At 50.9% G+C, this 16,981-nt stretch overlaps 1 protein-coding gene across 2 annotated transcripts; it reads left to right on the plus strand.

Annotated features, from left to right (window-relative positions):
* Positions 1-126: 126 nt before the first annotated feature.
* On the plus strand, positions 127-15,991 carry BLM (BLM RecQ like helicase). Of its 2 annotated transcripts, XM_066328141.1 has the most exons (21): positions 127-239; positions 315-856; positions 2,116-2,299; positions 2,709-2,824; positions 3,143-3,275; positions 4,683-5,440; positions 6,156-6,332; positions 6,659-6,777; positions 7,416-7,529; positions 8,266-8,364; positions 8,452-8,600; positions 8,938-9,044; positions 9,804-9,964; positions 10,451-10,646; positions 11,381-11,571; positions 12,466-12,613; positions 12,959-13,158; positions 13,874-14,066; positions 14,200-14,322; positions 14,635-14,842; positions 15,651-15,991. In XM_066328141.1, exons 1-21 carry the CDS (start codon positions 142-144, stop codon positions 15,835-15,837), a joined length of 4,203 nt encoding a protein of 1,400 aa, XP_066184238.1. In that variant the 5' UTR covers positions 127-141; the 3' UTR covers positions 15,838-15,991. The 2 variants fall into 2 exon arrangements, with proteins under 2 accessions (XP_066184238.1, XP_066184239.1); XM_066328142.1 differs by lacking the exon at positions 127-239 and having other exon boundaries at positions 724-856; positions 2,712-2,824.
* Positions 15,992-16,981: the final 990 nt, after the last annotated feature.

Below are 16,981 nucleotides of genomic sequence, written 5' to 3' on the forward strand. Positions count from 1 at the left end.
CTGCCCACTTCCGCTCGCTCTTTGTGCGTCACTTCCGCCCCGTCGCCTCCATCCAATGGGGAGCCGGGGCCGCTTTGGCGCCGAATGCGAAGCGCAGGCGGGAGGCGCGCAGCGCGCCCCCTGGCGGCGGGGCGGCCGGCGATGGCGGCCGTGCCGCAGAACAACTTGCGGGAGCAGCTGCTGCGGCACTCGGCCCGCGGGGCCCTGCGCACCCCGGCGCCGCCGCGGGACCGCCCGCCGTGAGTACCGGCCCTGGGGAGCGGGGCAGGGCGGCCGCAGCGGCCGGGGAGTCACGGGGGCTCGTCTCGTCGCAGGGGCTTCACCTTCAAGAAGGCGCCGCGGAGCCTGGCCGCCGCCGCGGTGCTGAGGGACAAGGACGTGAATACCTCGCTGGGCCCGCCCGCCTCGGCTCCGCCGGACAGAAAAGCGCCGGCGTGGGGCTGTGCTCCGGCCCGCAGCCCCGGGCCCCGGCCGGCCTGTGCCCCCCCGGGCCCCGCCGAGGCGCCCAAGGGCCCCGCCGCTCCCGCCGCCAAGGCCGGGCCCGTTATCATCATCGGCGATGAGTGGGATGACATCGACGACTTCGACCTGTCGGGACTCGAGAGGAGGTTCTCCCGGCCGCCCCTGGTGTCCCCCAAGGGGCTGCGAGGGCCCCGCCAGGAGCCCCCGCGGGCTCTGGGCTCTCCGGGCGGGGAGGACGCGGGGCCCGGGCCCGAGCAGCGCCTGTGCTCGCAGAGCCCCGTGACGTGCCGCCGGCAGCCGGCTCCGTGCGGCGGGAGCCCGGCGGCGGGGCCCGGCCCCCGGCAGTCACCCGCGGAGCCCGGCCGGGAGGCGGACAGCGCCGGGGCTCGCCCAGGTACCGGGTCGTGTCTGCTTCCCGCGGCACAGCGCACGGACTGCGTGCCGGGCTGTGGGAAGGCGCGCTGAGCTGGAACAACCCCCGTGTTTGCACCCAGAGCTGGAACAACACCCGTGTTGGCACCCAGAGCTGGAACAACACCCGTGTTGGCACCCAGAGCTGGAACAACACCCGTGTTTGCACCCAGAGGGGTTGGCTTGGCTGGTCAGGACTCAGAGGCAGGGCTCGGGGCTCGCAGCCCTGGTTTCACTCCGGTCCCTGGGTTGTTTGGGGGCCGCCAGCCTGGAGCACGGCAGCCTCCTGCCGGCGCAGGAGTAGCGGCTGCTCGGGTACTGGAGTCCCAGGACCTCCCACACGGCGTTCCCGAAATGATCAATTATCTATAGGGGTGTTACGGAGAGAAAGGCACTTAGAAAATTCATACAGGAGAGACATAAAGTTATCCTACACCTAAATGAAATATTAACCCAGAAAAAGTGACCTCTCTTCATTTTTAACACAAACATAATAAACCCCACAAAAGAACTCCAACCCTCAGTTATGATCACAGAATTCCTGCCTGTCATTGCATTGGCAGCTCTGTCCCACAGAACTGCTCTATTTTAGATTCTTTGCTGCCTGTGTTTTGAAACTTCAGACCTTTATTTGGGAGATTAGCATTTTTATGCAACTGTAAAACAGCAAAGAGTGTTCTGGGATGCTGCCCTTACACTGAATGGTGAAAAAATTTGTGAACTGTGTTTCTATTCTTAATATTTTACTGTCTTTTCCTTTCTCTGTGAAATTAATTTTAGTAAGTTAATGATATTGACCTTTTTTTTTTAGGATTTTTCTTTTAAGACACAATACATGTACATTTAGCTTCCAGTTCCAGTACAGGGACTGTGCCAGCTGATGAGTCTGCACTCTTTTAAGGCTAGGATTTAACATAATAGGAGCTTTCTATAGAAACAGATTTTTATATAAATACTTTTTATAGAAAACTCTTGCAGAAAAATAGACCTGTTCAGTGTTTCACTCCTGCCAGGAACAGGTGACTGTAGGTTCAGCTGTGTCACTCTTCCACTTAAATGAGGGTTTGTGGGGATTTGTCTGTCTGTTTTTAATGAGGGGAGAAAAGGGAGCAGTAAGTTTTATTCTTTGAAAGAAGTCAGAAGCTGTATCAAACGAGTGTTTTGAGGTCTGGCTGCTGATTTTCCCCCTCTGTTTGTGGCAGGCTGAGTGTGCAGTGTTATCTCCATGCACTTCTCTTGCAGCTGCTGGTGCTGGAGGGGCTCTGGGCCAGGAGCAGCAGGGGGCTGGGAACAAAAGCCCCCCAAAGCTGGATGAGGCCACCTCGCCCTTGGCAGGTGCTGAGCTGGAGGAGGATGACCTGGACATCATTCCTCCGTCCCCTGAGGAGGAGCTGCCTCCCTTCTCCCCCTCTGTACCGAGTGTCAGGTAATCAGAGTTCACTGCTGCAGCCATCCCTCTGTTGCATGATTAGAAAAAAGCACCAAAACCCACCCCAAAACTCCTGCTTGTTAAAAAGGTACAGGCTGAGGTGGTGTCTCTTTGCTGCTTGGCAGGTTGGGGGTTGGCAGCTGCAATTAGTGCTTTATTAAATACTCATTTTATGGCTGGTGTTTTAGGTGGCTTTCACTTCAGGAAAAAGCAGATTACTTTTGTCGTGGGATGGGAGAAAATTGCTGGGGCGAGATTCCACACAGGATGAGTGACTGCTCAGCTCTTGGGTTCTACCTGGGTCTTCAGGAATCTATGTTTTACACAACCTTAAATTCCTCTGATCTGTTATAATGCCTCAATTTACAGAGACCTGTGTTTCAATGGCTTTTTCTTTTGGTGTTAGCAGCGTTTCCAGTGCCTCTCCCACTGGTGGAAGATGCACAGCTGGCAGCTCTGAGGCCAGGCAGGAGAAGGTTCCCACAGCACATCCTGGGGGTGATCCCAGTGCAGGGGATTCAGGTACACAAAATGCTTTGGAATTTCATATCCCTGATTTTGGGGATAGTCTGCAACTATTTATTATCCTGTGTAATCCAAGGACATTAACTAACAGATGGAGAATTAACATCTGTGGATGGGGAGTTGACATAAATAGTTGGATTACAGACAGCTAATGAAAGACAAGGGCAAAAATGTGTAGATTCCTTGAGTTCCTGCACACAGAAACAATTGCTTTACTGCAATGATTCACTGCAGTGCACTGTGCTCTGGGAGAGGGGTGTCCCCCTGCCAGCCACTGAGATGAAATGACTGTGCTGAGCTCCCTCCGTGTGCCAGGTGAGGCCGTGCCCGTGTCCCCGCCGCTGTACCGAGTCATGGAGGCCATCTGTGAGCTGGTGGACGCCATCCCCCTGCAGGAGCTGCAGGCCCTGGGCTGTGCCAGGGCCCTCCTGCAGCACAGGGACCTCAGGTAGGCTGCAGCAGCCCCATGTGGAGCAGGGATCTGCCTGCAGGTGTCCCCAGCACACTGGAGAGAGGGGCTGTGAAAGGCTTGGAGCACTGACTGAGGGAGGGAACAGAACCCCAGACTGCTGCCGTGGGTGTTGGTGTGTCCCTGTGTCCTGAGAGAGAGAGAACAGAACCCCAGACTGCTGCTGTAGGTGTTGGTGTGTCCCTGGGTGTGCCAGAGGGCAGGAGCACTGACTGAGGGAGGGAACAGAACCCCAGACTGCTGCTGTGGGTGTTGGTGTGTCCCTGTGTCCTGAGAGAGAGAGAACAGAACCCCAGACTGCTGCTGTGGGTGTTGGTGTGTCCCTGTGTCCTGAGAGAGAGAGAACAGAACCCCAGACTGCTGCTGTGGGTGTTGGTGTGTTCCTGGGTGTGCCAGAGAGGGGACAGAACCCCAGACTGCTGCTGTGGGTGTTGGTGTGTCCCTGTGTCCTGAGAGAGAGAGAACAGAACCCCAGACTGCTGCCATGGGTGTTTGGTGTCCCCTGTGTGTGACAGAGAGAGAACAGAACCCCAGACTGCTGCCATGGGTGTTTGGTGTCCCTGTGTGTGACAGAGAGAGAACAGAACCCCAGACTGCTGCTGTGAGTGTTGGTGTCCCCTGTGTGTGCCAGAGGGAGGATCCAGTGCCAGGGGCAGAGTGAGGAGGTGCCTGGCACCTGATGCTCGTGTTCTGCACAAACAGGAGAAGTGCTGTGGCCCAGGTGTCCCCCTCAGTTCTCCTGCCACAGGCTTTCAGTGGGTGTTGTCTCCCCTCCTGCTGACTGCTGGGATGGTGATTTCTCCTGATATCCCTGAATTTGTCATCTCCCAGTGGAATTATTGCTGCACCAACCTGCTGCTTTGTCTCCTGTGTCATCTGATGGCACGACACATGGACACAGAGTACTGGGATTTGGGATTTTGGTCAGATTCTTCCTGGACTGGGACTATGAACATTTACTTCTGCAAATGTTCTCAGTACAACAACTAATTTTATTTTTCACACAGTCTTTTGAAAGTACCTAAAAACATGACTTGGTTCAGACTTATTTCTTAATTCGGGTTTTGCATCTAAGGGTTTATTTTTTATGTTCTACCTTGCCTGGATCTGTTCCTTACTTTTAGGAATTTTTGAATTTTGTGTCTGTGGAGATGATGTCACAGTTCTGCCATTAGTTTCTTCTGGTGGTATTCTCTCTTCCCTAGATTTGTTTGAAATTATTTTCAAACATGGTGACTCAGAACACGATGGAACCACCATATGTTAAAATGTTTAATAGCAGTGAGACAAAACTGTTTAATGAATGTTGTAGAACCTGGTAAATCATTGCTTGTGACTAAATATGTTTTTTTTTTTCCTTCTTCCCTCCCTTGTCGTCTCTCCTAGGAGAAAATTGCTGGCTAATTCTGTCAGTTTGAACCAAAATGGCACAAGCACCACTTTTCCTAGGAGCTGGAAGTCTCCCATGGAGCAGGGCTCTCGTGTGTGTCCTGGTGCAGGTTCTGGCCCAAGCTGGAGCTTCAGTTCTGACAGAAACTCCCCCAAATCCACAGACCTCCCATCGGTGCTTTCTGTCCATTCCAGCAGCTTTTCTGCAAACCCAGATCAAACCTTGGGCAGTGCTCCAAAGCAGGGTGCTGAGGAGATGCCCTGCCCAGGGCCTGCAGAGCTGCCTCTCCCCGGGGGCGGTGGCAGGGAGGGAGCTTCCCCCGGGCTCAGCGTCCCGGCCTGGGACAGCAGCTGGGACAGTCCCCGGGGCCCCGGGAGGCAGCTGCTGCCCGGCCCAGCCCCGAGGGCTTCCAGCACAGCCCCGAGGGCTCCCAGCACAGCCCCGAGGGCTTCCAGCACAGCCCCGAGGGCTCCCAGCACAGCTCCTGCTGCCAGCACGGCTCCCGCTGCCGCTCCTGCGGGGAACAGCCCGGCCCCGGACCTGGACCTAGACCTGGATCACTTCGACATCGACGACCTGGATGAGGACTGGGAGAGCTCCGTGCCTGCTGCGGCGCCGTGCCCCCCGGGCAGGGAGGGGCCTCCTGCCAAATCCCTCCTGGCCAAGATCATGTCCAGAGCCCAGGGCTCGGCTGGGGGAGCCAGTCCTGCTGCCCCAAGGCCAGGCCTGCTGATGGCAACAAAGAACCACCCAGGTGAATTACACTGCTGAGGATTATTGGGGTTTTCCATTTTAAAATTCTTATTTATTTCTTTTTACATCTAAGACCAAGTAACTGCTACAGATCACATCCATACCTTTTCTTTCTGTGGAGGTTTCTTTTGGTTCCTGTTTTGCAAAGTCATTTTGGGGGGTTTTTTCTTCCAAATGATGCCAAACGTGAATATTCCCTTCCTGTGCAGGTTTCAGGCTGCTGGAAGATAAGGCTGCTAAAATTGGCAATGAGAGTGTTTCTGTTTTAGTTAAATAATGATTCTGCAGTTTTTAATTCAAAGCTGTACGATGGTTTTCACGGCAAAAAGTTCCAAAATGGGTTTGTGGAAGCAAACTCAGTCCCCCTGGGGCCCAGGGTTGGTCAGTGCCATTTCAGGTTAATGTAGGGACAGGCTGGCAAAAGGGGAGGTGAAAATCAGAGTCACAGATTGGTTTGGGCTGGAAGAGACCTTAAATCTCATCCAGAGCCACCCCTGCCATGGCAGGGACACCTCCCACTGTCCCAGGCTGCTCCAAACTCCAGTGTCCAGCCTGGCCTTGGGCACTGCCAGGGATCCAGGGGCAGCCCCAGCTGCTCTGGGCACCCTGTGCCAGGCCTCACCACCCTCCCAGGGAGGAATTTCTTCCATAACTAGATGGCATAACTTATTCTAATTGCCTTTTTTTTTTTTTTTTTTTTTTTCCTTGTCTCCCAGATCCAGTGGTCCATAACCCTGCCCTGGAGCGTTTCAGGGGTATGAAGTTCCCCCATTCTGCAGAGATGATGAATGTATTTCATAAGAAGTTTGGGTTGCACTGTTTCCGGACAAACCAGCTGGAGGCCATCAACGCTGCTCTGCTGGGGGAGGATTGCTTCATCCTCATGCCCACAGGTACAGGCCTCCCACGGCACAGGGAACAGACCTGCACCTCCTTTGGCAAGCTTTGGGGCAAGCTTTTCTCTTCCCCTGTGCCTTTGTGCTGCTGGAATTCCGTGACTGCAGAGTGTTGTTGCACTGGGGTATTTGGAGTGAGGGGATTGAATTTCTGCCTTCCTTAATAACTCAGACAGTAACTCTTCCTTTTCCTGCAGATGTCACTTTGTGGCAGGCATTGGTAAAAATTTATCGCTTCCAAAAGTGCTGGGAGATAGGAAACAGGTCTCCATCCCTTTTCTGTTGATACCTCACGCTTGCTGTGTTGTGTGTCATCCTCACAGGAGGTGGGAAGAGCTTGTGCTACCAGTTACCAGCCTGTGTCTCTGCCGGGGTCACCATCGTCATCTCCCCGCTGAGGTCGCTCATCATCGATCAGGTCCAGAAGCTGAAGACTTTAGATGTAAGTTCCAGCAGCTTTATTGAGTGAAACTGCAGGTAACTGGATTAGAAATGTGAAATTTTATGGCAAATCTTGTGTCTCCCGAATATAAACCGCATAAATTGATTAGATGGACACTGTGAACGGCACAGGAAGTTGCCTGGGAAGAGCTAAATTGGATGAACTCGAGTATCTTGGCAGTGTGGCTGCTGGATTTATTGCTGCTCCTTGTGTTGGGTGTTAGGGCTATGTTTTTCAGTGCTGCTTCTGAGACCCTGAGAATTGTATTCACTCACCTACTCAGGAGCCTGGCTCTGCAGAGGGAATGAGCCCTGAGAGTTCCTGAGTTAGGAGGGTTCTGGAAGTGCACAATACATAGAAAAAACAATACATAGAGCAGAAATGTGTGTGCAGGAGATCACAGGATCCCAGAATGGTTTGGGTTGGAAGGGATCTTAAAGTTCATCTTGTTTCACCCCTCACCCTGGGCAGGGACACCTTGTTCTAGCCCAGGGTGCCCAAAGTGTGTTCCCAAAGTGTGTTCCCAAGGCTGAGTGCTTAGGAACTGCTTTGTAATAAGAGGTAGGGCTACATTTGGAGGTTCTTCTGTTTTACATGTGATAAAACTCTCTCTATATATTTATAATTTTTTAATATAGATTTCTGCAACATACCTGACTGGTGACAGAACAGATGCTGATGCCTCAAAAATCTACATGCAGCTGTCAAAGAAAGACCCTGTCATAAAGCTGCTGTATGTTACCCCTGAGAAGGTCTGTACTTCATCTTCACATCTCCACAGGGGCTGTGAGGGGAGGGATTGCTGTGAGGTGCTAAAGAACTGCACTCGGAGTAGGCTTCTGGGGAAAGAAAGGCAAGGTTTTAAATAACTCATTAAGAATCTGTACGGATGTAACTAATTTCAGTCAGTAATTAGCCAAGAATAAGAGCTGAGTATGTCTGTAAAATGTAAATTCCTAAAACAAGCTCCCATGCCCACCTATTTCAATCTGTCTTGATACACATTAGTGTTAATCACTGTCCAGTAGCTACTAAATCCAGACTGCTCTGAATAGGGTAATACAAGAAAAATAAAGCATTTTCAGGGTGATAGGAGATTTTCACAGCTTGCCTTGAGCTGTGTTATATACTGCCTTAAAAATGTTACTGCGCATGAGCTTTGTAAGAGGGGGCTGGTAGTGTGCTGGTTATGTCTCTCTTCAGCATTACTTTCCCCTCTGTTTCCTGACATCAGTAATTTAAATTTACTGAAATCTCCTCAGAATGAGGGGTATTGGGGTAGCTGATCCCAGAAGCTGGTGGGAATCCCACTCCAGCTGCGTGGTTAAAATGCAGCTGACTGGCATCATCTCTGTGTCTGAAGGCTCACCTGCACAGTGCAGGGCCATTCTGCAGCCTAGGACAGCTGTTGGTGTGCTCTCAGCCAGGCCAGCTGACACTTTCAGCCCGGGTATTTTGTCTCCCATTGGCACTGGTGGTGTGTCCCAGGTGTGTGCCAGCAGCCGGCTGATGTCCGCCCTGGAGAACCTCTACGACAGGAAACTCCTGGCGCGTTTTGTCATTGACGAGGCCCACTGTGTCAGCCAGGTAAGGCCTCCTCCTGCTTTCAGGAGCACCAAAAGGCTCTGTGGGAGCACTTTGCTCTGTAGCAGTTCAGTTTTGTCTCTCCACCAGTGGGGCCACGACTTCCGGCAGGACTACAAGCGCCTGAACACGCTGCGCAGGAGGTTCCGCGCCGTGCCCATGATGGCCCTGACGGCCACCGCCAACCCCCGCGTGCAGAAGGACATCCTCAACCAGCTGGAGATGCTCAAGCCACAAGTGTGAGTGCCTCAGCGGGCTTCTGGAGCCCTCGGTTTGGGACACACAGACACGCTTGCGGCGTTTGGTTGTGCCAAACAGAAATTTGGAGTGGAAAAACTCCAGTGAAGTAAAAAAAAGCGTCGCAGGCCCATCTGAAATCCTTGCGTAGCTGTAGCTGATGAAATTAAATCAAATTAAATTAAATGCATTCATAGAATCTTATAGCAGATAGATAAAAATATTAGCATAAGAAACAACAAACTTGGCAAACCCTTCCTTGCATGATGAAGGAACCTGTTTAACACAACATAACTATGCCCATAAAAGTGATGAGCACCATGAACTGTCACATTTCAGGTTTACAATGAGCTTCAACAGGCACAACTTGAAATACGATGTGTTGCCCAAGAAGCCAAAGAAGGTGGCGATGGATTGCTTGGAATGGATTAAAAAAAATCACCCCCGTGAGTACTGAGCAGCATGGTGCCCACAGGCCTTTTTATGAACCACCTCTCAAGGCAGTAAAAGCCTCTATAATGCTATAATAATGATATAGTTACCAGAAAAGCAAGATGGAAATAAAGTGATGTTACTGAAAATGGGTATCAGATTTATGTGCATTCTAAAGTTGAGAATTTAAGTTAAGATGGAAAAGTAAGTTATGGTGATGCTCTTGAATAACCCTTCAAGAGCCTGCCAGAGCTTTTAGGATCATGTCTTCAGAGCATAAAGGTCATCCAATATCTTAATTGTTTAATTGTGTTGATCTGCTTATCTGTAGTTCTCCTTGAAGCTATCTTCAGAGATTCCTATCTTTCTAGGCTCCCTCTGGAGTCCTGCATGCAGCTCCTGCTGCTGGAACTGGATTACACCAGGCTCCCTCAGAGCTTCTGCCATGCTGTACTGTCAGAGAGCATTTACTGAACTGCTCTAACTTTTGAATTATACAGGTTTTGTTCATGTATTCTAAATCCTGAGATTGCACAATACTGATGAGGAAAGCATTTCTTTATTCCACCTCACCAGAAGCACAAAAGGACTGTGCAGGAAAAACTGTCAAGACTATCTGATACTAATAAAATAAGTTCTATAGTGGAGCAGTTATATCTTTACTCTTATCTTTAATTCCAGCAGGGAGAGGTCAGTATCTGCCTGGCAGGTTGAGCAGGGAAAGGAAATAAAACTGTATTGTAGTTGAAATTTCTTTTCCCATGTGTTTGCAGATGACTCTGGGATAATCTATTGCCTTTCCCGGCACGAGTGTGACACCACAGCAGCCATCCTGCAGAAGGAGGGGCTGGCTGCCCTGGCCTACCACGCCGGCCTCACCGACTCCAACAGGGATCTTGTGCAGCAGAAGTGGGTTAACCAGGAGGGATGCCAGGTGAGGGAAAACCGGGGGGAAGAGGGAGGAAAATCTGCACACTTTTATCCCTCTTAGCCTGGGAGATAATCGGGAAGTTGTGCAGTGTATCAGCAAACGTCTGCAGTATTGAATAACTGATCCCAGCAGACCTGCTGGGGCACAGCAGCCACCTTTCCCTGGGAAATTGGTGAATAAAAGGTTGTGGCACTGTTGTAGCACACTGAGGTGTGCTCCTCCAGCCCGGAGGACCTGAGCAGTGCAGGGCTTCAGAAACAGCTCCAGGCAGGCTGCTGTGCAGAGACTGGAATTTGGGGTTTGCCCTGTGTCTGCAGTGGCTCCTCTGACAGGAGGGGAGGTTGCTGTTCTGTACTTGCTCTGCACCGTTACAGCTGAAATTCTGGGTCCTCCAGGTTTCCTCATTCAGGTCACTGGTCTGCTTTCCATGCAGTGTTGCAGGAATAACTTCCATGCTGTGTGTCTAGAAGGTGATCCTCTCCTTGGCAGGTGATCTGTGCAACCATTGCCTTTGGGATGGGCATTGACAAGCCCGACGTGCGCTACGTTATCCACGCGTCCCTTCCCAAATCCATCGAGGGCTACTACCAGGAGTCTGGCAGGGCTGGGCGGGACGGGGAGGTGTCCCACTGCCTGCTCTTCTACAGCTACAGTGACGTGACCAGGCTGAGAAGGCTCATCCTCAGTGAGTTCTCCTCTGGGAGCTGGGAGGTGACATTACAGCAGTCACATTGTCGCTGGTCTCATTTAGCCTGTGTTGTTTCTCTTTTACAAGTGCCATGGATGGTTCGGTATCGGAGGGAGGGGAGAACTGGGAATCCTTACCTGGATGGTTTTCATTCAGGTGGCAGGAGCAGGATTTTTGTCATTTGTACCTATTTTTAGTCAAAACCACTTTGCTTCACAGAATCACAGAATTGTTAAGGTTGGAAAAACACTTAAGATCATCAAATCCAGCTGTCAGACCAGCTCCACCCCCTGCTCACCACTAAAACATGTCCTCAAGTGCCACATCCACATATTTTTTGAGCACTTCCAAGGATAGTGACTCCATTCAGGGCATCCTATGCTGGGGCTTTGCTACCCTTTCTATGGAGAAACCCTCGATATCTAATCTGAACCTCTCCTGACACAACTTGAGGCCACTTCCTCTCATCCTGTTACACATATCCTTCTCTTGACTTTTGTCATTCTAGGCTTATTTCCCTTCTCCTGTTCTCTGACACTTTAAAGGTAAAATCTGTCCTACATCTGTTCTGCACTAACCCACTCATCTTTTCTTAAGCAAAGCCAAAATTGCAGTCCTTTTAAGCAAAGCCAAAATTGCGAGTTTTTTAAGCAAAGCCAGTTTTTTTCCGCAGTCCATGGAAACACAGAGATGCAGCTTTAACAAACACCGTTGAATTTGCTGTGTTTCAGTGGAGAAGGATGGGAACAGCCACACGAGGCAGACCCACTTCAACAACCTGTACAGCATGGTGCACTACTGTGAGAACGTGGTCGAGTGCCGCCGTGTCCAGCTGCTTGCCTACTTTGGGGAAACCAACTTCAACCCCACCTTCTGCAAAGATCACCCAGAAGTGATTTGTGATAACTGCAGTAGGAAGAAGGTAAGACCCCACAGGTTGTATTTGTAGTAGTGTTAAACTGGATTTGTATTTAGTTGCATCAAAAAAGTGGATACACGACCTTTGGGAGGGCAAATGGAGAAAAGGAATAAAAGTCCTGTATTTTTGTGATGCTTTCAGGTATTTTCAGGGTTTAACCATGGACTTGTGGTGCTCCTGTTACTGTCAGAGCCATAAGGATGGTCCTTGTAAGAGACAGGAGCTTAGTTCAGATCCACTGCAATGACTGGGGAAATCCTTTCAGCTCCTGTCCTGGTGTTGTCAGGGCAGCTCTGTGCTGCCAGAGCAGCATGAGGGCCACGTTAGGTGTGCACTGCTGAAGGTGGTCCAGACATGTGGGGTTATTCAAACTTAGTGGCAGGAGCAGAAGGGAAGGCAGCTGTGGAGGATGACAGGGAAGGGATCCTGAACGGTTTTGTACCTATGGATATTGTTTGTCAGCTCTGTGTTTGAAGCATTCCCTTATATAGCTGTGATTGGAACCAAATCTGACCAGGACAATGCATATTCAGTCTCATTTTAATGCGTTTTGGAAGTGTAAGTTCTAGAGCATGGCAGGATAATTACAAGAATGCTTTCCAAATTATTTACCTTAATTCCCAATATTCACCCAGCAGTCTTGTGCCTCACTCTACACAAATAACCCTGGGGAGATGATACACAGTCAGTTGGAGTGGTTTTGTATTATCACATCCAGAATCCCTGTGACTGGATCACTGTAGGTTCCTAACCAGGAAATCACGGTTTCTTCATTTGGAACAAACTCAATTCTCGCAGCTGAGAAAAGCTCAATAATGAGAACTGAGGCTGTCAGTAACAACTTGGATTAGGGCAGAGACACGCAATGGCACGTCCTGATCAGGGCTGATCTAACAGGATTACAAAGCAAGGAATGTGACGGAGGATGTGAGGAGCATTGTGCGGTTCGTGCGCGAGCACTGCGGCCACGCGGGGCGGCTCAACGGCAAGAGGAGTCCAGGCACTGGCAGGTACACCCTCAACATGATGGTGGACATTTTCTTAGGTGAGTCTGCTCTCCCAGAAACTCCTGAATAACCTGGTGCACAAATCCCCAGCCAGGAATCAAGAGGGTTGATGCTGCAATGCTGCAATGCCAGCAGGCGTTTAAAAAAACGTGTATTTTGCAAAGTTAATCTTCTCAAGAATCTCTTGGTGGTAAGTGATCCAAAATAAATGAAACTGAAGATTTAATCCATTTCAGGTTGCTATAGTGATAATATTGGTTTTCCAGTGTTGGAAGGCTCGTTTGAATGTGAATAGACTGCCTTGGGAATCTCCCACAGATTGTAAATGCATGTGTACGTGGGCTTTGTGAGCGTGGGCTCATCCTGTGCTTTCTGTTGCACAGGTTCAACGAGTGCCAAGATTCAGTCTGGAATATTTGGGAAGGGGGCTGCCTATTCCAGGCACAATGCTGAAAGGCTGTTCAGAAAACTGGTCCTGGACAAGATCCTGGATGAGGATTTGTACATCACAGCTAATGACCAGGCCGTGGCATACGTCATTCTGGGAGAGAGAGCTCAGGCTGTGCTGGATGGGTCACTCCAGGTGGGTAACTGTTTCATTTCTTGAAGGCGTTGTTTCAAGGAATGTGCAGCAGTTTTACTTTAGGATATCCCCTTGGGTAGCTTAAACACAGTTTGCCTCCAGCTGAACTAATATCAAGATAGGTAGATGCAAAGAACAGAATCTAAGATGTGTGATTCCTAGCCCAGTATTCCAGTAATAATGTTGTGGGGCAAAAAGAGAGTTTGAGAGGCTTGGAGAGCTTTAAATCTTTCTCTTCTTCCCCACCCACCTGATTCCTGCTGGACAGTGAAAGGAGAGTTCTGACACCCACAGAAAGATGGCTAAGAAGAGAAAGGACCAGAACTCCCTTCTTTGTTTTCTACTCTATTTTTTTTCCTAGTCATTGGTGGGATCTGATGGAATAGGCACCTCATGAAGGTTATGGAATAGACCTGGAGGCAACACCTCCTCTGCATTAGTGTTGTGTTTGGAGCAGGACAGAGCCCTCAGCACTACCTCAGAGACCTCTGAAGCCAGCTGGGAAGTGGGCTCTTTTCCCTCTCTCTAAACTCGGCCAGCTCTTTGTAGAAGAAACTTGGATGTGGTTCAGTAGCCTGTAAAAAAATTATTTAAAAATGTCTACTGGACAAACAGCTTTTTTTGGATACTCTGTTTCCTGTGCTGTGTTCCTGTGTTATCAGTCAGGGTGTGCAGGAACTCCCTGGCAGGAGTTACGGATGGCTCCTTTTAACAGGTGGAATTCTATGAGACAGAGAGTGCCAGTGCCATCAGAAGGCAAAGGGCTTCCATGGCAAAGATGTCCCAGCGGGAAGAGATGGTGAAACAGTGCCTCAGTGAACTTACAGACACCTGCAAAACCCTGGGCAAAGTCTTCGATGTGCATTACTTCAATATTTTCAGTACTTCCACCCTAAAGAAAATAGCAGGTAAGGTCAGGTTTCTCCGAAGTCCTTTGGGGCTTCTGCATAGAGGGGCACAGAAAGGAATTAATTTCCTCTCGAGTGTCTTTATGAAAGTTACTTGTTTGCCATGTCTGAGGGGTATTTTGTTGTGTTACAGAAACCTTGTCCTCAGACGTGGAGGTGTTGCTGCAGATCGATGGTGTCACAGAAGACAAACTGGAGAAATATGGTGCAGAAATAATTAAAGTGATGGATAAGTACTCAGAATGCTCCATCCCAGGTGTGCTTTGTATCTCAACATGTACTCCCTGTTCAGAGCCTTTCTCCCCTCTTCTAGCAGATGTTTGATTCAAAAGTCACCATGATTTAATCACAAATAGTTCCTAAAGGAAACAAGGGCTTTCAGAACACACCGAAGTCTTTCTGCCTTCCCACTAGCTAAATTCAGGGTGTCTCTGAAAGCCTGGGGTTGGGGCAGTGCAGAGGAGGTGAGGAGGAGCCAGGACAGATGTTTTGATCCCACCAGAGTGTTCTGTGACTGACTGGCCCGGGTGATTCCTTGGCTGAGCGAGTTCTCTCTCCCTGTGTGTAGAAGATGCTGCCTGCCCCGGTGTGGACACAGCCACGGGGAGCCCTGGCTCACTGGGCAGCGATGGAGAAGCACAGGACACAGGCACAACCTCCAGCTATTTCGGCAATAACACAAACCAGAGGAGGAAAAGGAAACGGCCATCCAACTGCAGGGACTCCAAGAGGAAAAAGATGAGTGGTGGTGGCAGCCAGCAGCCCCACCCCAGAGGGTACGTGCCTGGGGTCACCTGTCACTTCTCTTTGTGTAGTGATCATCCTTTGTGCAGTTACCCGCCGGCAGTTTCTTCAGTTTGGGCTTAAATAATGGTGGTAAAATTATCCGGGTGCCTGGTCACAACTGCCCTGCCGTGCTTTTCTGCATGTTTGGCTTAAAAAGCTGGTGAGGAAGGATATTTTACAGTTGTCCTCACTTGACTGCCACAGGCTGAGCAGGGAACGCTGCATTTCAGTGTTCTGCCATTGCCAGCATTAGCAGGCTGACCATGTTCCTTGCTTGAAATCAGAGGTCTTAAAACTTTGAACATTTGATGGAATATTTGAACTTCAGCCCCTCGTTAATTCAGATTCTCTCTGACTGTATCATGCAAGGCAACACCTGCATCTGCTGTTGGTTGGTCTTGAGTTTCTAGGGCAGATCTGCCACTTCCCAAGGGTTTCCCCTTCCTGCCCCATTTTTCATCATTCTGCTCCCTGGTTTTTATAGCAAATGGATTTCCCAGCCCAGCAGGTTTTGTCCCATCCTTGGCACTTTCCCATCTACTGGAATATCTGTCATTAGCTGCTGCTGCCTCTGAAGTGTCTCTTGCTGTTGCTGCTCACGCTTGGGTCCATCCCAGAGCAACAGCTGTACTGTTTGCATTTCAGAAGTCACTTTTGCAGCCGTGTGTGTTAAAAAAAATAATTACAAAATGAGTGTATAGTCACCTAGAAAATGCAGTGGTGGTGCCCGTGTGAGCACAGGCTGGTGCAGGGGCCAGGGCAGGTGACTCACACACACTTTCTCTCTGATTTTTGCAGTGGCTACAGCAGGTACAGAAGGACCAAGAAGCTGCCAAGCTCAAAGGCAACTCCAGCTTCCTCTGGTGCCAGCTTCATGTCCCACAGCATTGGTGGCACACAGGGAGCTGCTGGGAAGCTGGCCATGATGGCACTGCCCAAACCCAAATCCAGGAGCTTCCTTCAGCCTTCATATTCCATATTTTAGCTGGGAAACGCAATTACTGGATGAATTTCCCCAAGATGGAATCACTGTTTATTAAATTTTTGTTTCATTTGCTGCTGCTGAACCTTCTGGGACTTGTGTATTTGTCGAGTACAAAACCACAGATTAAATAAATATTTTTTTACTTGTCAGTTTATTTGGGCCTTTCTACTTGTGAGTGTTTCTAGAAACTCTCTGCTGTTGATGACAGTGACCCTGCTCTACAGCCCTCTCGGGGACGTGATCAGGACCACAAACCTGGGGGCTGCACGTCCCCAGAGCTGCAGCTGCCTGTCCTCGCTCCTGCCTCGGTGCCCGGAGCTGGAGAGCTGAGCTGGCCTCTGGAAAGGACAGGTTGGGAAGGAAAAAGGTAATGCATCTTCTTAACTTTTCTATTTGATTCCCCACATCGTGGAACTGGGAGTGCCCTACCCTGCCCTGGGTGTGTTTTTATTCAGATAGTGGGGTTTTTTTTCTTTTTAAGCCGTGATCTTGCGCTGGCACAAGGCGGGAGCTGCCCCCGGCACAGCCGTGCGGCCTCGCCCCGGCACGGCGGTGTCCCCACGGGCTGTGCCCGGAGCTCCGGGCAGCACCGGCCCTTCCCCTGCCGGACTGCACCGGGGCTTCACCCTGGGCTTCACCCTGGGCTTCACCCTGGGCACCCGCTCCGCGGGGCTGGGAGCGAGCCGGAGCTCACCCCGCTCCATCCCCGGCCATGGCGGGGACACCTGCCACTGTCCCAGGGACACCTGCCACTGTCCAGGGACACCTCCCACTGTCCCAGGGACACCTGCCACTGTCCAGGGACACCTGCCACTGTCCAGGGACACCTCCCACTGTCCCAGGTGCTGCCAGCCCCAGTGTCCAGCCTGGCCTTGGGCACTGCCAGGGATTCAGGGGCAGCCGCAGCTGCTCTGGGCACCCTGTGCCAGGGCCCCAGCACCCTCAAGGGGAGGAATTTCTCGCTATCTCAGCCATCCCTGCCCGGCGGCAGCGGGAGCGCGGGCGGTGCCGGCCCCGAGGGCTCTGAGGGCTCCGAGGGCTGAGGACTCTGAAGGCTCTGAGGGCGCTGAAGGCTCCGAGGGCGCTGAGGGCTCTGAGGACTCTGAAAGGCGCTGAGAGCGCTCAAGGCTCTGAGAGCGCTGAG

This window comes from Sylvia atricapilla, chromosome 13, assembly GCF_009819655.1.
Source record: "Sylvia atricapilla isolate bSylAtr1 chromosome 13, bSylAtr1.pri, whole genome shotgun sequence".
Taxonomy (NCBI): Eukaryota; Metazoa; Chordata; class Aves; order Passeriformes; family Sylviidae; genus Sylvia; species Sylvia atricapilla.

Coding starts and splice junctions, on each gene's coding strand:
- BLM (XM_066328141.1), top strand. CDS start 142: ATGGCGGCCGTGCCGCAGAACAACTTGCGGGAGCAGCTGCTGCGGCAC. Junction 240..314: donor CCGCCGCGGGACCGCCCGCC/GTGAGTACCGGC, acceptor GTCTCGTCGCAG/GGGCTTCACCTTCAAGAAGG. Junction 6,778..7,415: donor AGAAGCTGAAGACTTTAGAT/GTAAGTTCCAGC, acceptor TTTTTAATATAG/ATTTCTGCAACATACCTGAC.